The sequence below is a fragment of the Macaca fascicularis genome, chromosome 11, assembly GCF_037993035.2.
Source record: "Macaca fascicularis isolate 582-1 chromosome 11, T2T-MFA8v1.1".
Lineage (NCBI taxonomy): Eukaryota > Metazoa > Chordata > Mammalia > Primates > Cercopithecidae > Macaca > Macaca fascicularis.
The window spans coordinates 139,140,219-139,160,739 of record NC_088385.1 but is presented as its reverse complement, the minus strand read 5'-3'; the positions used below and the strand labels follow the sequence as shown (position 1 = coordinate 139,160,739).

Below are 20,521 nucleotides of genomic sequence, written 5' to 3'. Positions count from 1 at the left end.
GGCTTCTGTCCAGGAACCAGACAGCAGACGGACAGCCCAACATTATGGCAGCAGGAGCAAGTCCGCCGCGAAATGTAGCATTGATGACTATAAACATACAAGACAGCTTTATCACAGTGCAAGACACGCAAGTTAGAATGAGGAGATGCCACTGTTCATCTGCAGAAACAGCTAGGAACACACGTCTGATAGTTACCTGCAGATGTGGGCAAAACACATCTGACATGGAGGTATGGTTTTTAGTTAGAAGATACAAATTAAAAACTGATACAATCTGTTTCCAGGGCAATCTGGTAAAACCTGCAAAGTTATATAACACTATTTCGACACTATACACAGAACTTATTGCCAGATAGGTGGTGCACCTAAGTAGCAAACATAAAACAACGCAACATGTAGAAGAAAACAGAGGAGGATGCACGGCGACCTTCAGGTGGGCAGAGAATCTCCTCAGCAGAGCACAAAAAGCGCCAACTATAAAGAGAGCAGACGTGGGCCCTGGATGGTGTCAGAACTTGGAACTTCTGCTCATCAATATTTGGCGTTTAGAAAGGCAAACCACAGAATGGGAAAGATATGTCACGTTTATCAAACAAAGGCCTTTTATCTGGGATACATAAAGAACTCCAACAAGTCATTAAGAAACAGAGACAACTGGCCGGGTGTGGTGGCTCACGCCTGTAATCACAGCACTTTGGGAGGTCAAGGCAGGTGGATCACCTGAGGTCAGAGGTTCAAGACCAGTCTTGCCAACATGGAGAAACCCCATCTCTACTAAAAATATAAAAATTAGCCAGGCGTGGTGGCGTGCACCTGTAATCCCAGCTACTTGGGAGGCTGAGCTGGAGAATCACTTCAGCCTGGGAGGTGGAGGTTGCAGTGAGCCGAGATCATATCACTGCACTGCAGCCTGGATGATGAGTGGGACTCCGTTAAAAAAAAAAAAAAAGAAAGAAAAAGAAATAGAGAAAAACCCAATTAAAAAAAATTGGGAAAAGCCTTCGCATGTCTTTAAAAAGTACTCAAACTGCCAGTAAATATGTGAAGAGGCACTCAAACTCATCAATCAACAGCAAAACTACAAATTAAACCACAATGAGACTATCCCACATTCCACCCTGTAGCTACGGTGACAGGACCAGCAATTTCGCCTCCACACCACCACCCACAACAACCCCATGGTGGGAGCATCCCCGGCGCAGCCACAGCATCCCCGGCGCAGCCACAGCATCCCCTGAAGTCAAACGTATGTAGCCTGAATCGCACATGTGTGCTTACCAAAGACAAGGATTGAAACATCCACAGGAGCACAGCTCACATTAACTACTCCATCACACCCACGAGCCGCAGATCTGACCAGCTGTGGTATATTCAGACAGAACTCCACACGGCAATGAGAATGAGTTACCGACTGCCGCGCACAACAAGAAGGCAGACCCGAAGGAAGAGCGCCCCATGTACAGAAAGTGCAGAAGCAGGGAATGCTGTCGGAATTCTCAAGGGGCAGCACCGATGGGGGACAGGCCTTCTGAGGAGCCAGCCGCATCCTCCTCCTCCACCAGATGCCTCTGCTGACAGAACATTTCTCCAGCGGGAATCTTTGTGATGCGTACACTTGCTGTATGTTTCTGTATGTCAACAAGGACTTTTCTTAAAATCATTTTTCAGGCACAAATCCTCTGATGAGCGTTGCCAATGATAGAAGAATCCTACAGCCACAGTCCCGTGCAGCAGGTACGAGCACAGCACGCTAACGTGAATCTGTCTCTGCTGGCAAAAGGTCAAGGCTAACCTACCTCTCTGTTCCCAGGGGCCGGTCAAGCCAGTGAGGAGCAGCCATCCTCCTCACACACCCACTGCAGCGAGTCCTGCTGGCTCTACCCTCCAAAGACCCCCCCGCTGCCCCGGCAGGTCCCCCAGCTTTCCTCACTAGCCTTGCTCACCAGTGTTACTGCTCTGGGACTCTTAACTGGGCCCCAGGATCCCCCTGCCTTGCTACAACCGAGTCTCAACAAAGGAGTCAGAGCGACTCTCTTAGGTCATGCCAGACCCTGCACCACAGCTTGACTCAAACCCTTCCAAGGGCTCCCTGCAGTCAGGCCCCACCTGGTCACACCCTCCCCACCCCCTCAGCCACACTGACCCGTCTACTGTGGTGACCACAACATTCTCCCCTGGACTCAGCATTTCACAGCTTCTCGTGTGAATAAATTACATGCTCTACTCACTAGGTTTGGTTTCTGCCTCTCTCCTTACTAGAATATAAGCTTCATGAAAGGTGAAATTCTTGTCTTTTTTTCGATCCTGTATCCCTACTGCTTAGAACAATGCCTGACACACAGTAAAACAATCAACAAGTATGTTTCCAAAGAATCTATGTGTTGAAATACTATGCTGCTGGGAAACAACAGAGCCAATACGGAAAATCCCGGACTTCTGATGGACACTTGCGTTGATTCCGTGTCCTGGCTGCTGGGATGGTGCTGCGATGAACACGAGGGTGCAGACACCTCTTCTATGTGCTAATTTCAACTCTTTGGATAGACACCCAGCAGTGGGATTGCTGGATCCTGTGGAAGCTCTATTTCCACATTTTTGAGGAAGCTGCCTGCCGTCTCCCATGGTGGCTGTGCCAACGACGTTCCCAGGAACAGAGTGCAACGGGCCCCTTTCCTCCATGTCCTCACCAACACTCGCTATCTTTTGCGTTTTGATGACAGTCATCCTAACAGGTGCCAGTTGGTACCTCATGTGGTTCTTATTTGATTTTCCTGATGATTAGTGATGCTGGACATTATTTCGTCTACACATCGGCCACTTACATGTTTTCCTTTGAGACACACAGAGTCAGGTCCTTTGCATATTTTGTCTTTGAGACAGGGTCTCACTCTGTCACCCAGGTTGGAGTGTAGTGGCACGATCACAGCTCACAGCAGCCTCAGTCTCCTGGGCTTAAGAGATCCTCCCGCCTCAGCCACCCCAGTAGCTGGGACTACAGGTGCTCACCACCACACTCATAGTTTTTAAAATTCTTCTTGTAGAGATGGGGTCCCACTATAATGCCCATGCCAGTCTTGAACTTCTGGCTTCAAGCCCTCCTCTAGCCTCAGCTTCCCAAAGTGCTGGGATTACAGCCTGAGCCACCACACCTGGCCCTAGCTATGATTTTGTATTGTTTTCCTTTTCCAACCTCATGCATGTATTACCTCCTTAAAACGGAATGAGGTTGATCCATACCTCCTGATACGTAACAATCTGTAAGGTATGTCTGTGTAAAGGAAATGATACACAGACAATCTCTCCAGAAGAAATGTGAGAACCGGGGTGGTGGCGGGGTGGTGGGGGCAGGGCAGGAGACTGGCTTTTCATTATAAATTCTCAAAGGTTTGGGTCATAGGTGGATCCCTCAGGAACAGACATGCTCTGGGGCTGGGGGAATGGGTCTCGCCCTGTTCGTCCTGTGAGGGTCAGTCTATTAAAGGGAGCCTGCTGTCTGCCCCTCGCTCCCTCTCTCGCTCCATGGCCTGCACATGCAGCTCCCCCTCCCCTTCTGTCACCATGGAAGCCGTCTGAGGCCCTCACCAGACAGATGCTCAATCCTGAACTCTGCTGCCATCAGAAACATGAGTGAAATACACCCCTTTTTAAAATAAATCACCCAGTCTCACGTATTCCTTTACAGCAACACAAACGGACTAAAACAGTCATACCCCAAGTATTTCTTATTTATTTGGTAACTGAGTAATGTTTAGAAATGGAAGAGGAGACAGCATCAGAGTTGATGAGAACAAGCTGAGCACAGGCAAGGAGGGGGCTGACACCATGAGGCTGGGAGGCTCAATCTCGCGTGTTGAGGGACAAGTGCTGAGAGGCTGTGCAGTGTGCCCGGTCTCGTCTTTAACGCTTTCACAGAAAAGAAAAACATACAGAAAAGCCCATGCAGTCAGGCACTGTAGTCAAATAGGGCAGGAAAAAAGATGCACAGGGATACCAAATCCTTCCAAGGTAAGAGGCACAGAAACGGGGGCCCCAGAACAAGCTCTGGAGGAGTAGCAGGGCCACATGAAGGAAGAGAGGACTCAGAGAACGAAGGTAGCTAAAAGCCTCCATCTCCAGGACGTGAGGCTGTAGGGCTTTGGCAGGCAGCCATGGGGATAGGGAGGGAACAGTGGCCCCGTGACAGGTATGTGATGTGTCCACACAGCAGCACCCCAAAAAGGGAAAAATCAAAGGACCCAAACATGCCCTCTATCTTCTAGTACCCACGCCAAAACAGTAAAATACTGACATAACCCGACAGCCAAAATATTATCACTTCAACAGGCAGTCAACATTCAAAAGTACCAACGTGATAGTCTGTGTTTTCTTACACTCAGTCTTCACAATCAACCGGCACCTGACACTTAGCACCTGAGTGCAGGCTGGTGGCTGCTCTGCTCAGGGAGAAGCCAACACAGCCAGCTGGAGGGGAGCAGGGGCAGTGCTGGTAGAGCCTCCAGAGGAGGCAGGAATAGATTTCCATGGGGAGGGAAGGAGCTGAGACTGTGGGAAAGTGCGGATGAAGACGGCAGCAACTGCTTCAGTGACAGGCCTGTAGTTCGCGACCTTCGTCACCATTTCCCTCACTTGTATTTGCAGTTCAAAATCCCCATGACGGAAAGAAGGGAGGGGGGAGGCTCCAAAAGCAGGGACGGGAAGAGGGCTTCAGGCCAGGGAAGAGTGGGGACTGAGCACTCAGAGCCCCAGGGGAGCGTGCAGTTGTTCTGACGGCTCCCACCATGCAACTCTCCAGCCAGATTCAATGTATTCTCACCTCTATGAAAGGTCTTGCAATTTTGGGTGCAATGGTTTCCGTGACAGAAGGTTCCTGAGAAAGCACCACAAACTCCTCCGCTTTGACCGGGAAGCCAGCATCATCCATGGGAGAATAAACCTCGAACAGCTCCTGGATGGTTCGCTAAACACAGAGACGTGTGTTACTCCCCAGTACCAGGTCCAAGGGTGCGTCTGGCCTGAGCCGCAGACCGAAGCCCTCGCTAGTGCGCACTAGCACCAGGCGATTCCACGCGCCGCACAGCGGGCCTCACCTCGAGGACTCTCACCGAATAAGGAGTACCTGAGTTAAGAATGCCATGGAGTAGTCATTTCCCTGAGCGGCCACTTCTCGGATCAAATCTTTAGTTCCATTTTTCAACAATTTCTCTTCGATGGAATTGCCACTCACAAGCCTGCAAACAAAGGACATAAGATGCTAAGTCGGTCACCTGGAAATGCAGTGACAACAGGCTGGCCACAGTATGCAGATGGTGATCAGCGAGTCCATGTCCCTCCTCCAGGTCTACCCCTGTTTGCAACATGCCTTCGTGGGGCCCCAAAGGCCGCTGTCAGCCAGCCCCTCCAATCTTAGCTCTCCTGCCTCCCAGACAGCTGACAGGAGGCCCCTCCGGAAGACTCTTCGCTGTCCCACCTCATCCTACTACACGTCATCCCGTTTTTCTCCCACCAGTCTCAACCTGGAAATGTCCCACCTGGTCCTTCCAGATGTACCTCCAGCATATATCTTCTTGGAAACTTCCACTGAGCCCAACAGGAAGAACTGATAATTTCACAGACTTGCTTGTTAACCCTCATGAGACATCTCATTCTCACGTAATTATGGACGTTTTCATCTTTTTAACCCCTGTACACTACTAGACCCACAATAGGCGTTCAATTAAGACTATGATTTGTAGATGTGACCCCACTGGACAGACGGACCCCCAGTGCAGGGACACATGCACCCGAGTTGCTTCCTTAAGACTGTATCACTGGGGACACAGAACAGACCACGCAGTCTATTGCCTTCCCATGAGGCTCATCTGCCTATAAAATGCTAAATGCTAACCCCCCAAAATGTTCACATTAAACAACTTTAACAGCATGATTTTCACAGAGATGAAAACAAATTTTTTTTCAGAAAATTCCAAATTAAAAGGATCCTAAATATTAAAGAAAAACAATCATAGGGAACAGAACGGAAAGTGAAGACGTGAACCCAGACACAAACAAAGGAACTAAATACGTAACAAAGGGAAATAGCAACATGAAAGACGGACGGACAACTTCATCAACAGCAAACTACCACCTAGGAAGACTTTCCTGGCCTTTCAATGAAAATCTGCTCTTTCTCGATTATATTACTACATGCTCATCGTAAATTATTTGATTACATAAAAGTCTAAGAAACAAAACAAAACAAAAAATCACCTGGATTCCAATCACCCTGAGAACCATTAAAAAAGGTAGGGATGGCATTTCCACCCACCTTAGTTCACAAGAAGGTGCTGCTGCCTATATGTGACGGTGTGCACTTCCACGGGTACACTTTTCCTAACAGGTGCACTTCATGGCTGCTTCAGGGAGGGTGGCCTGCCTCTCCTGCCCTCTACCCCAGCAGCCACGTCAGTGTGAACCTGGGTGGGTGCGTGCTTCCACAACGTTCCATGTGAACCTGGGTGCGAGCCTCCACAACGTTCCATGTGAACCCGGGTGCGAGCCTCCACAACGTTCCATGTGAACCTGGGTGCGAGCCTCCACAACATTCCATGTGAACCCGGGTGCGAGCTTCCACAACGTTCCATGTGAACCTGGGTGTGTGTTTCCACGACGTTCTGTGTGAACCTGGGTGTGTCGTTCCATGATGTTCCATGTGAACCTGGGTGTGTCATTCCACGACGTTCTGTGTGAACCTGGGTGTGTCACTCCACGACGCTCGGTGTGAACCTGGGTGTATCCTTCCACGACGTTCCTTGTGAAACTGGGTGTGTCCTTCCATGGCGTTCCGTGTGAACCTGGGTGTGTCCTTCCATGACGCTCCGTGTGAACATGGGTGTGTACTTCCACGACATTCCATGTGAACCCGGTTGTGTCCCTCCACGACATTCCATGTGAACCTGGGTGTGTTGTTCCACAATGCTCCGTGTGAACCTGGGTGTGTCCATCCATGGCGTTCTGGGTGCACCTGTGTGTGCCCGTCCACAACGTTCCATGTGAACCTGGCTGTGTCCTTCCACGATGCTCTTTGTGAACCTGGGTGTGTCCTTCCATGATGTTCCGTGTACTGTCACCTCATGCACAACCGTGTGGGGAAAATGTCTGCCTCATTTCCTACTTCTCTGCATTCTGCTATCCTCGCTAAGCAGTGTATTACAGAAATCCCTCAACATGAGCTCATTTTCCACCTGGCTGCTCAATATGGTGGGATGGCTGTGCCCCAGTGACTGCTTTGTGCCATGTGACAAAGCTGCAACACACATCCTTAGATAGCAATCCCACGTCCCCATCAACATGAGGACATCCCCTTTTCTAGTGCCAGGCTGAGCAGGCTCGTTCCCTTAGGGTCTCACCTGTATGGGGCATGAGAAGAGAGATCTCATCATGCATTAAACTGGTCCTTCCTTCTCCAGACCAGTGAGCTGGAGCGGCCTCTCATACTTTTTGGCCAATTGGGATGGACTGTTCATATTCACAGGCCCTTCCTTTTTAAAGGTAAGGTGGGGGGGAACTTTATATATCTTCTCGATTTTTAGGAGCTATTTAACCCTTTACTTACACTGAGAATGGCAAATCATCTTCCTGCTCTATCACCCGCCTGCCCACTGGGCTCACCATACATGTACAACGCTCGGCTTCCTGTCATCTCCCCACTCATCACCTGCCTGCCCACCGGGCTCACCGTATCTGTACAACGCTCGGCTTCCTGTCTCACTGCAGCCGTGTGCCTGTCTCCCCTGACTTCGGGGTCTGTGTGGGTCAGGCGGTCCCTTCCAGCTCTCGGCCACAGGCACTGTCTCTTCAAGAGTGTTCTAATACTGCTGCTCCACTGAAAACATTCAAGTCCTTCATCCCTCTGGACTCCGCTCTGGTCAGCCATGGGAGCAGCACTCCAAGCCCATCCTCTCACTCATGGAGCGCAAGGTATGCAGCACATTCATGACAGAAAGGCCCTCCAGTTACTGTGACAGCCAACCTCTGTTAACATGCAAACTCCCCATGGATGCCAGGCTATCTGCCCTGACACCAACAGCACCCTCATGCGGTTTGGGGGTCCCCATAGCTCATAGTGGGGCACACTCCCACCCGCAACACTGAGCATCATGATGGCGGCCTTCGTCAGGATGTCCGCACCGCAAGCACACTGGCACCACCTTACCCAGCCACGTGTGTGCACGCATACAACCTCCACACCCATGAGAAGCGTTTTCACAAAAATATTAAATTTTAGTATTACTTTGGAGAAACTTCACAAGTTCATGAACGAAGTCTACCCACTCAAGAACAAAGTGGGTCTTCACACTTGGCACAGCTCATCCTGCATCCTTCAAGGCCACCTCATGCCACACTTCAGATGCCCTGTTCCTGCACCGCTAAGGCCATGCCTGAGACTTTACTGCTACTGAGAATAAAACACTTTTCCAATTTCTAGCTAGTAATTGCTAAAGGGCCAACAATGCAGAATGGATTCCACACTAAGCCCTTATCCATTCAACATAAACCATGCACCAAACTTATATTCATCACCATGGAAACATATGTATAATATACTGTTAAAAAAAAAAAAGTTTACAAAATAAGACATAGTGTGAGCCTTCTTAAAGAATCAGAAACATGTCTGGAAAGATGTGCATCTAAATATTAATAATTGCTGCCTCTATAGGATCCTTGTTTTTCTTTACAGGCTTTCCTTTTTTTCCTCGAGGAACAAGGAATGCATTTATAGCAAGAAAAATAATAATCAAACAATTTAAATACAGCATTTGAATTACTATGACACCAACTGTCTTGTTAAAAAACAAATGGCGGGCTGGGTGCAGTGACTCACGCCTGTAATCCCAGCACTTTGGGAGGCTGAGGCGGGCTGACTGCTTGAGTCCAGGAGTTTGGGACCAGCCTGGGCAACATAGTGAAACCCTGTCTGTACAAAAAATACAAACATTAGCCAGGCATGGTGCTGTACACCTGTAGCCCCAGCCACCCGGGAGGCTGAGCTGGGAGGATCACTTGAGCCTAGGTGATAAAGGCATCAGTGAGCTAAGATCACACCACTATACTCCAGCCTAGGCAACAGACCCTGTCTCAAAAAAAAAAAAAAAAAAAAAGAGGTTAAAGCACACTTGGGGTTGTAGTTGCAGGGTCAGCTACTACCTAGGAGATCTCATGCAGGGACCATAGTTGTCTAGTCTCAGGTTCCCTACTGGGAATTGACACATCACTATGAGAGGCGAGCCTAGGCTGCACTCGGTACACAACCAGGCACAAAATAAGCAAAAGAAGTAAATATCCTATTACACTGTAACAGTAAGCACTTAGAAATTTAAAAATATAGAGTAACCTTTCTCCATGTCTCCCAATTGTGTTTTGACAGTTACAGTTTTTATCTTTAAAGCTAATAATAGGCTGGGTGCTGTGGCTCATGCCTATAATCCCAGCACTTTGGGAGGCCAAGGCGGGAGATCGCTTGAGGTTGGGAGTTCCAAGATCAGCCTGGCCAACATGGTGAAACCCCGTTTCTACCAAAAATACAAAAACTAGCAGGGCGTGGTGGCGCACACCTGTAACCCCAGCTACTCGGGGGGCTGAGGCAGAAGAATCACTTGAACCCAGGAGGTGGAGGTTGCAGTGAGCCGAGACGGCGCCATCGCACTCCAGCCTGACTAACAAGAGCAAAACTCCATCTCAAAAAAAAAAAAAAAAAAAGATAATAATAGATTTTGGCTGGGCGCAGTGGCTCATGCCTGTAATCCCAGTACTTTGGGAGGCCGAGGCAGGCGGATCACGAGGTCAGGAGTTCGAGACCAGCCTGGCCAATATGGTGAAACCCCATATCTACCAAAAATACAAAAATTAGCCAGTCGTAGTGGTGCACGCCTGTAGTCCCAGCTATTCAGGAGGCTGAGGCAGAAGAATCGCTTGTACCTGGGAGGCAGAGGTTGCGGTGAGCCAATATCGTGCCACTGCACTGCCGCCTGAGCGATAGAGCAAGAGTCCGTCTCAAAAAAAAAATCTATTTTAATTCTCTTTTTCTTCTTTTCACAGGTGTTGACCATTCTTTCAATAGCCATTTTACTAACAGATAACTTTTACTTCATAATAATTAAAACAACCCAAAACCTAAATCGTACTTTTAAGACTGAGGTACTCTGGAAGAGGTACCACATGTAAAAACTGAGGACGGCAAGATGATTTGTGTAAGCAGCATCACTAACTTACAATTTCAAGCAAATGTTGAGTATAAATAAAAGGAATAAATAAAACAGCAGAAACATAAATTTGTCTGAAGGAAAACAAAACCTAGTTTAAAATTAGATATCATGTATTGTCTTTAGTTTTTCCTTTTGTTTCTGCATTAGTACTTCTTGCACCAATACCTCCTGTAAAGCTTCTCATTGACTCCATTTCCACACGGCCGTCCCTGCAGGCCCTCACCTGTATATGTGGATGTCTTTGCATCTCCCGATCCTATCACACCACTCCTGAGCTTTGGCATCCATCACTGGATTCAAGTCATTGTCATAAAACACGACGGTGTCTGCCTCTACAAGGTTTATACCTGTGGTACGGCTGTGAGTGGAAAGAATGGCACAAAAAATCCGCCTGTCTCTGTTGAAACTCCTCATCAGTTCCTAAGATGAAACAAAACACTGGAGTCAGTATTCCTGGAAAATGTTGGGAAACCTTTGACACATTTCACCATTTATCAATTAGAAATTATCCCATAGCAGGCCAGGTGTGCTGGCTCACGCCTGTAATCCCAGCACTTTGGGAGGCCGAGGCGGGCGGATCACAAGGTCAGGAAATATAAACCAGCCTGGCCAACATGGTGAAACCCCGTCTCTACTAAAAATACAAAAAATTATCCGTGCGAGGTGGCGGATGCCTGTAGTCCCAGCTACTTGGGAGGCTGAAGCAGGAGAATGGGGTGAACCCGGGAGGCAGAGCTTGTAGTGAGCCGAGACTGCGCCACTGCACTCCAGCCTGGGCAACAGAGCGAGACTCTGTCTCAAAAAAAAAAAAAAAAAGGAAGAAAGAAAAAGAAATTATCGCATAGCAAAACTGCTTGGTTTGTATTCCATTCAACACAAGGCTCATGTTAAAGCAACACCAAGGTCCCTGCACTGTATTATGGCTCTTCCGTGCAGCCACCATCATCTTACACTCACCCATCTCCAACACCCTCATACCCACGGTTTAAATAACACCAGCCATGAGTGACAAGAAAAAGTTAGATTCCACCTTGCATTTACTGTCAGCTCAACTTGTAGGCCCCAAAAGAAAACAGCGTCTTACTGGGGAGGGATATGTGCTTTCTCATCTATCCTCAGGCAATGCCAGGGCACTTTACAGGCAACAAAAAGCCCCTGGAGTAAGGCTGAGGAAGCAGGAAAAATAAAACCGTGAAGGACATTCCTCTAAGCTCACTGAGGACCATGAAAGGAGATGACTTGAATACTTCTCTTCCATAACTATTTCTGTGCCGGAAACAAAACCTAACCACTGAACATCTCTCTTCCTGCAAAGCATTCTGCCTGTAATTTGTTAGACTATCACCAAGAAAACTTGTTAAACCACCTTTTGCTCTATTTCGTTCTAGCCCTCTTCAGCGTGTGCATGAGCATGTGTGTGAGATAAAGCAGGTCGCGTGACTTACAGGGCAGCATCTGGGGGACACTGGGCCATGCTACTGAAGCTGGCTCTGAAATGCTGCTGACAAGGGCCTAGCGCACCACATGGAATGCTGGGCACGGTTTCTGCTCATGAAGCTGCCGGGGCGCGGGGCCCAGGGACAACCCCTTATGCACTCACTCTTCTGCTGAACACTGACTGTTCCCAGCTGTGGATTACCATCAACATTTCAACGACGACTCTGCAGACAGATCTCACGTGGTGTGTTTGTTGTTATGTAAGTAAAGGGTTCTAAATACATTACCACTAAGGTTCAAATCCATACTGCCAGGCTGCCTTCTAGAACTATACTAGTTTATGCCTCCACGGCAGGCTATGAGAGTGTCTGACTCACTGTGCCTGATGAATCAAAACAGCCTTGGCAAATCTAGTAAGTAAACAACGGGCATATTATCTTAACTTGTATTTCCTTTAATTCTAAATTGATTGGAATTGTTTTCATATTTTTACCCCGTAGTTACCTCTTGAAGTACACCAGTATTGTCTTAATGATGACTGCAGGTCACCAGTGTTTATTCTGAGACATCAAGACTGCATTTACCTAACAACATGGCTTTCAATAAAAAATATCAAAGGATGGATTGAGACTTAAGGAAGTTCAAAGGCTCATTAAGTCCTTCTCCTTTCACTTAGAAGGGCCATGAGACCACTGAATTTACACAGCACTCAGGCCTTACACACCGGTGACTGACCCATCAGGGACAAGGCAAGCAATGTCCTTCTCACCTGCCGTTGCTCACTGCTGGCATTTTCATCGATTCTTACATAGGTGAGGTAATGGAAGTTCAAGAACATCTCTAAAATGTCCAACATAAGAATCATCTGTGATAAAATCAGCACCCGACGTCCTTCAGATTTCAACTTCTGAAGCAAGATAGCTAAAGCTTCCAACTTTCCTGGGAAACGAATCACATCAAGAGTGTCTCATCATCCAGGGCCAGCCCAGCTCACACGGGCCACACCACCAACTGCCCCATACCTGAATCGAACTGCACCAGCCTCAGCTCAGGGAACTGCAGCAGGCGCGGAGCCGTCGTCTGCCGCAGCTGCTGGAAGTAAGGTGCAGCGTGCTCTCTCAGGCCCTCCCTGAAGATCCTCATTCTGTGGCTGTACAGGGGTGGCGGCCGCGGCACCCATAGGGACGGGGGTGCTGCCACCACCGGAGGAATCACGAAGGCAACCCTGAGGAGCAGAAAGCATGTTTTATCACCACCAGGAGCCACACACCTTCACCCAGCATGGGGGCTCCCAAAAGATGCGGCAGAGACCTCCGGCAGTCCAAGTCCCAGGAAACAGCAGGGCTCAACCCAGTCACATGGGGACGTGGCTGTTGGCACACGGGTAGGGGCCCAACGAGGCAGATCCTAACCAGTCCTGACCAACCACCACCACCTTAGGGACTAATTCAGACAGTCCAGGGCTGATCGATCAATGGGGGTGGATTCCCTAGGCCGCAGGCACTAGTTCAGAGATGAGCCATTCTCTTTCCAGTGTGTCTTCAGCTGGAAAGTTCGGGACAAAGGTGCACTGTCTCGTGGATCCTAGAACTGCTACAGACTGTGCCACCAGGACGGGGGCCAGACTCAGGGTGAAGGAATCTTTAGGACAATGACAAGATAGCGAAGATCGCACAGCCAACCTGAGGCCCACCTTGCAACCTGTGGAGGTCACCTGCGCCAGAAGGCCCTTGCTATGGACATCAGCTATGACTCACTCCCAACTGTATACAAACTGAAAGAATGGTGGGAGGAGCACACAAAGACAAACCAGTACTCGAAAGAAAAACTCCAGGAGCCCAAGGTCACTGACTTAGCCACTCCTAGACCAGGAGAAGCCAGAGGTGGCTTGTTCGGCCTTGGAGAAGCACTCCCAGTTTTCTTTTTTCCCATTAATTCTGTTTCCTGATCTGAAAGCACTGAAATAGGTAGACCTGAAAGCTGAGCTGAGCCAAGGTACAGGAAGAAGCCAGGTTTCCCTTTGTAGACAGGATACAACTATGAGAAATACAACAGCTGTAAAGAAGGGAAGAAAACATGTCTGAAGCAGAGCCTGGAGACCGGGTCGAAGCAGGGAGTGGAACTGCAAACAGGGTAACGCGCTCTACTGAAAGCAAGCTCAGTGAGAGTGGCCAGGTGCCCACCGTGCCCACCAGAGCTCGGATTTGCTCTCCATTAACGCATGTTCTGAGCTCAACTCTGGCACATATTTGTCATCATGTAACGTTCACTCACTCATGAGGATCTTTTAATGCAGTCATTGTTTTGAAAGAATCAAATGGAGAACGTCCTTAGCAACACAGTCATTTGTCCCCAAGCACAGTGTGAGCTCAGTGCTGTGGCTCTGCCCCAGGGCTGCCAACTTCCTTCAGAAGCCGTGCCTGGCACTGAGACCCAGATAATAAAACCATCTCACCCCAAAGCTGAAGACCTCAAACAGTAACTTCAAAACAGACTGCTAAGGGACAGCGTGGGGAGAAGCCGATGGGAATAAGATGAATATCCACGAGACAAGAAGGGGCCTTGCTGGGGCGCAACGCAGCCAGAGAGCACCGAAAAGGCCACGAGGTCTGCAGTACCTGTCAATAACATCCTGCAGAGACTCTCGACACTGACAAAGCGTCAACATCAGCTCACTTGGACTTTCTGAGGATGAAGCGTAACTGTGTGCTGGCCCGGCCTCCTTCTCACGACGGCCATCCAGGGACCCACGCCACTGTACCCTTCCGTGGCCAGGCAGGGCACAAATCCTTAGCAAGTCTCTGCCATAGACTGGAGCTTGAGAACAGCGCCGCTCGTTGACCAAATAAATCTGATCCAGGCGCTCTTTCAAGAGTCTGGTCTTCTCCTCCTTTATCAAAAAGTGATGAAAAACAGTTACTTGAGAAACAGAACGACAAGTTACCGTCTTCACCAAACCCCCTGGAATTTCCCACCTATGGGATCCAGTTCAATATCCAAGGTCTTATGTTACAGGAAATAGAGATTGAAATGCAGCCGACAGCTACAGGAAACAGAAATGGAAATGAAGCAGAGAGCACAAGCATTCTCTTCTCTGTCAAGATGGGAAGTATTTCTCAAGACACAAGTGAGTAATTCTAATGCCCAGGAAGACTTGCAGAAGGACATAAAAAAATACAAAAAGAGATTTTGGCAGTCATAAGTCCAGTTTCATTTCTTGTATTAGGAAATTTGTGTTTTAAAATAAGAATTCAGTAACATAACTTGAGGATTCACAGGAGCCTTTAAATATCACAACTGAACACAACAAGCAGCTCTTGGAAAGCCACTTGTCCACATGCACCAGGGTCTCAAGCTCAGGTGCTTACCTGGGTTGGCCCTCCAATGGGAGAAGCTGGTTTGGAGGCCGTTCCAGGTTCTCCCACAGCCAAGGCATTCACCGCCACGCGGCCCGGAACGCCAACTACAAATGCATAAAGGAAGAGGTGAAAAGGAACGCCAAGTTCGCAGGATTTCATCTGCCACCAGCATGCTCCATGGAACCTCGCCCTCCACCAGCACACTCCGCAGAAAGTCATTCTGCAACAGCATGTCCCCAAGGCCTCATCCTCCACCAGCACATGGCTGGAATGTGCATGGCTCAAACTTAAATGCTTTAGATCTGCCACGGAAGCATGTTGGCTCCCAGGCCATGACTGGAGCTGAATAGAGCCAGGAGTTTATCCCTTTCCTTTGGGAAGCACTCCAGAGCCACCCAGAAGCATCCTAGCATACCTCCAAGGCCCTGGGTGCCCCATCGCCATCAGCACGTGGCCACCTCCTAGCCCAGGTGACAGCCTGATAACTGTGAGGCTTCTGCCTGCCATGAGCAGCCCAGCCCTGGCAGGATGTCCACCCAGTCCTCACGACTGCAACAGAGCAAGCCAGTGCCCATTTCATATCCGTTCCCCGGAGCTGCTCCTGACATGACACCAGCTACCAGCCAGGGCCAACGAGGAAGGCAGAAGCCATGCCACTTAGTGTGGCAGACTTTCCTACAAAGATGTGGTCAAAGAGGTGTCTGAGTGCTGAAAAGGGGCCCAGGGGTTAAGAGTCACCCTAGGGGAAAACAAGGGGAGAGAGGCTGAGGTTGTCAGAACTCAGCACTTGGGGGTAGGGGGTGTCTGGGCTCAGACCCTCAGGGTCCAGGACTCCAGTTGGTACTGGGGTCTCTGAAGCTGAGGAGGGCTTCCACAGGACAGTGACTCATCAGCCCGCGAAGAAGGGTGCAGCAGCTGGTTCTGGAATCCCCAAGATGCCTGGTTCTGGGGGTAGGGGCAAAACCTGGCGAGTGGAACTGCTGACCACGATGGCATGCAGGACTGCTGCTGGGTGACGCTAACAGGACTGGAGAACAAGCCATGGCCCCTCCCCACTCCAGGCTCGCAGCCTCCTCTGATGCCTAACAGAGCCTAACAGGTTGGCAGTGGCCCACCCAACATCACTGCCCACTATGCAGAGGTGGGGCTGGAACTGAACAAACACCACTCGGCCACCAGGACAAGGGCTCCATCCCAAGGAGAGAGCCTCACCCCTCTAGGCTCCCAGCTGCCGCCACAGGTCTTTGGGTTCCAGAGGACACACCACATCATGACAGAGCATGTCCAGGGAGACCCAGGGCCAAGGCAGGGGCAGAGTGAAGACTCAGAGGTGAAGCAGGTGGCGAGACAGGATGAGGAGTGGCAGCTCGGGCCGGACAAAGAACCAGGCCCTGCGTGGGCGGCCACACGGTCCCACTCCCAGGGGAGACTGAGCACACTGAATGTGATGGCAAATAACATGCAAGATTTCTCATGATTCCAAATTTCTTGTGAGAACACAAACAAAACAAAACCCTAAGGACAGTGGAGGCTGGTTATATCCAACCAATACCTTTGAAAGCACAAGAAAAAGAAAATAAATCAGGCTGAATGACACATCTATAGAAATCAGAGATGGCCACACACTAGACTGTGCTGTTCTGAGATACAGTCAAAGACACATGAATGCCTTCCACTCGCCTTAGATGGAAGAGAAAGAAGCTTCCAAGCCAAGTCTCCCTCCTGCTCAGAGCACCCTACCTTGTGGGGTCAAGGGTGCAGGGCTGGGACCGCCGGCCAGGGGCTTGCTTCCCAGGGCGCCGTGCACAGCGCCCGCTTGAGACACGGTCTGCATCACCACGGGGCCAGGGGCTCGAAGGTAGGGTTGCCCGGGGGCGGACACGATCTGGAGGACGCTGCCTGCAATCATAGGTCCGCTAGGTGTCAATAACAGGCACGTGTACATCACAGTCACACACTCCAGGCACTTCCAAACAGTACAAAGTAAGTCGACAAACTGAAAATCAAATCTAAACAAACAAATCAATGCAAAGTTCAGTCACTGTGAGAAAAGTGGCAACCCATCACCAACAGTGGATGATGACATACTAAGAGGCAAGGTCTCTTGCTCAATGTCAAGAAAAGGCCATCTACCCTCTGTCCCTTACGGAAGGTGTGTGACACACAGCTGCTGAGGACCTGCTGTGCTGTTCGAGGTACTGAGCTGGACATCCTCACTCCCAGATCACTGTAGTCACTCCTGACAGCAGTCAAGGAGAATGAAGAAATGGAACAAAACCCTGTTTTTAGCCCAGATGCCTGTGGCTTTTCTGCTGCTTTTTAAGGAGGCTGCCACTTTGGATCTTGTATGACTGCATCTTTCTGACTTCTTTTACTCTGGAGATAGCTTCCCATGTCATACTTTACGAAAACTGGCGGCCATCAGAGATGTTACCAATTGGCCCCACCTCTGTGGGCCAAAAAAATGTTTAAAAAAAAAAAAAAAAAGGAAGTAAACCAAACTGAATCGTTTCTCTGTGGCAGGCCTTGTTCTGCTGAGATGTGTCTCTCTCTCCAAGGAGGTCAGTGGGCTCACCCCACTAATGACAAAACCTTCCACCCTGACAAATACCACAGGCAGCGATCATGAGGAAAGCACTGGGGAGGGCGGTCGCTGAGGCTGCAGTCAGGGAAGGTGGGGGAAGGTGCCACCGGGGCTGCTGTGTGGGGGTGGGAGGGAGGCAGCCCCTAAGGCTGCTGTCGAGGAAGGAGGGGGAAGGCGGCTGCCGGGGCTGCTGTGGGTGCTCCCTGAACCCTAAACTAAAACAGAGTGAGCCAATGATCCCACCACCAGGACAAGGCACTACTCAATTCCTCTCCCTCACTTTTTTTAAAGAGCAGTTACTATATAAACACACTGCTCTTCACCAAAGGTCTGGGCTTTGGGTCTGGGAGTTAAAATTAAGTCTGTTGATAGAAGAAAATGATTTCTCATACATAAAATTACTAATCCTGTGGTGTTTTGGGGACAATTTGTCTCACACCTATATTAGAAAGCAGCAAATATTTCTGTTACTTATCTATTATTTAGAGATGGGAGCCTCACTCTGTGATTAGGCTGGAGTGCAGTGGCACGATCTCGGCTCACTGCAGTTTCAACCTCTGGGGCTCCGGTGATCTTCCCACCTCAGCCTCCCGAGTAGCTTGGACCACAGGAGAGCACCACCACGCCTGGCCAAATATTTCTACTTTGATCTACAAAATACGAAACTCTCTTCAAAGGGCAGATGCTGGGAAAGAACGTGCCAGTTGTTTGTCTGACACGCGTCAAGCGCAGGCAGCCCAGTGGCTGCTGAACGGCGTCTCGCTGGGCCGGTCCTCCGCGGACCATGAGACGCATCATTGGACACAGGGAAAAGCCTGAAGCGTACATGCACGAAGCAGGCCTGCGGGCAGCAGGGCTCACGGTGAGGCGCTTTTGTCAATTTCAGCGTCAAGTGCTCTCTCTTCCTTATCCTTACCTTGCAGCTGCAGCGGCTGGCCCGCCGTGAGCTGCCGGAGCTGGCTGTGCGACAGGGTGAACTTGCTGCCCTGGAACTGCAGTGTCACCGGCGTCTCCGGCTGAGCCACGCGGCTCTGTGGTCCTGCGATGGATGCCAGCTGAGCTATTTTCACTACCTCGCCACCTGTTGAAACGGAGATGAAAAGGTGAATTCAGATCATTTTGGAAAAAATTTGGGTGTGTCATATTGACAATCATTTCTTGTATATAATGACCATCTATCATAAACTGAAGCACCACAGAAATGTTTATCAGGTAGTGTTTTCTACAACTTTTTAAAAATAATTATTTTCATTAAAAAGAGAAAACAAAATGTCAGATTTTAATGGTTAACTTTACTTAACCATAACTGGTAGGGATTTTAGATATCAGATATTGATAATATTAAGGAAGCTATTAAGGAATATTTTACTTTTCTACCCAAACAATAAAAAAGCAGCAAACATCAAAAACAGCAGAAATCAGCTGCATGAAGTGGCTCATGACTGTAATCCCAGCACTTTGGGAGGCTGAGTTGGGTGGATCACATGAGGGCAGGAGTTCGAGACCAGGCTGGAAACAGGGTGAAAACCCATCTCTACTAGAAATGCAAAAAAAAAAAAAAAAAAATTTAGCTGAGGCATGGTGGCGGGCGCCTGTAATCTGAGCTACACAGGAGTCTGAGGCAGAAGAATCGCTTGAACCCGGGAGGCAGAGGTTGCAGTGAGCTGAGATTGGGCCATTGCACTCCAGCCTGGGCAACAACAGTGAAACTCCACCTCAAAAAAAAAAAAAAAAAAAAGCAGAAATTTATTTGTAATACACTTGGAAACTCACACATGAACCTAAACTTTAGAGAACTTTATAAATGTGGAAAGTACCTGTCCAATTTAGCTCACAAAGAGAGACTGTATCTTCACAAATATAAAAAATAACTAGCTTCAGTTACACCCATAACTCTCCAAAATCTAGGAATGTATTTTTATTTATTTTGTGAGAGACAGGGTCTGGCTATGAACCAAGCTGGAGTGTGGTAGCAGGATTATAGCTCACTGCAGCCTCAAACTCCTGGGTTCAAGTGATCTTCCCACCTCAGCCTCCCAGGTAGCTCGGACTACAGGTGTGAGCTACAGCACCTACAAGATCTAGCAATGCCTCTAAATACATAAATAAATCACATACATAAAAAAATCTTGAAGATATAAAACTTCATACTAATTTGAATTAGACGGTAAAAGTCAATCTATAACATTTACTGTTTTAAAAAAAAAAGTAAAACTTAGCGTTGCTTAAAACCCTTTTTTTGAAAAAACATAACTCAGACGTGGTCATATGCCCCCAACTCAAAAAGGCATTACCTTCCGGCTACTACTGAACAACAGGTTTAAAGATTTATTTCCCAATGGTTGATACTTGAGTCTAAATGTTCTTCCCAAGAAAATCCATGCCAGAATTATTAGTGATATGATAAAAAGAACAGTTAGTAAGAGACTAGAAAAATGTCTAGAGGCATCTTGCCCACAGAATAACTGTGAACAAGGAGGGGAAAATGGAAACAGAAGACAGAGATTTGTGCATAGAAGTGTCAATCTCCCAACAATCCTCCTTGCTCCATACACAGGTGAGAACCGGCCCACAGGAAAAGCAGTTTTGCTCACTTTACAGATCTCCCAAAGAACAGCTCCTCTGGCAACCACCAACATGACTTTCATCCCACGCAAGACAGTGTCTAGTTTGATAAAGATGTAACATATGCAACTGCTTTCTCCCTTAGGGCAATTAACTAGGACAATTACTCTTTATTTTTGGGCAATGGGAGAGAGAGAGATTTGTAAGGAAAGACAATTAGTTTGAACTCAGTGTCTCTCTGCATCACTCCCTCTCCCATCTCCATCTTTCCAGAAAGGCCTCCACGCAATTTGGCTATACCAACAAAAAAAGGAGTTGAGGTGGCACTTGAGAAA

At 48.7% G+C, this 20,521-nt stretch overlaps 1 protein-coding gene and 1 non-coding gene across 35 annotated transcripts in view; both read right to left on the bottom strand.

The window, feature by feature from the left end:
- EP400 (E1A binding protein p400) overlaps positions 1-20,521 on the bottom strand; it is a 135,017-nt gene that overhangs the window by 37,801 nt on the left and 76,695 nt on the right. For 33 of the 34 annotated variants that reach the window (XM_065525078.2, XM_065525082.2, XM_065525097.2 and 30 more), the window contains 9 exons: positions 18,538-18,702; positions 16,778-16,936; positions 15,047-15,141; positions 14,297-14,568; positions 12,701-12,903; positions 12,448-12,617; positions 10,465-10,661; positions 5,117-5,228; positions 4,814-4,957 (listed from right to left, as the gene is read on the bottom strand). In XM_065525078.2, coding sequence (XP_065381150.1) covers positions 4,814-4,957; positions 5,117-5,228; positions 10,465-10,661; positions 12,448-12,617; positions 12,701-12,903; positions 14,297-14,568; positions 15,047-15,141; positions 16,778-16,936; positions 18,538-18,702 — 1,517 coding nt within the window. The remainder of the gene's footprint in view (positions 1-4,813; positions 4,958-5,116; positions 5,229-10,464; positions 10,662-12,447; positions 12,618-12,700; positions 12,904-14,296; positions 14,569-15,046; positions 15,142-16,777; positions 16,937-18,537; positions 18,703-20,521) is intronic. The other variant, XM_065525092.2, reaches the window with a different exon arrangement.
- LOC123567796 (small nucleolar RNA SNORA49) lies at positions 11,281-11,416 on the bottom strand. Its single transcript, XR_006690899.2, has one exon. It is a non-coding gene; the product is annotated as a small nucleolar RNA SNORA49 (small nucleolar RNA).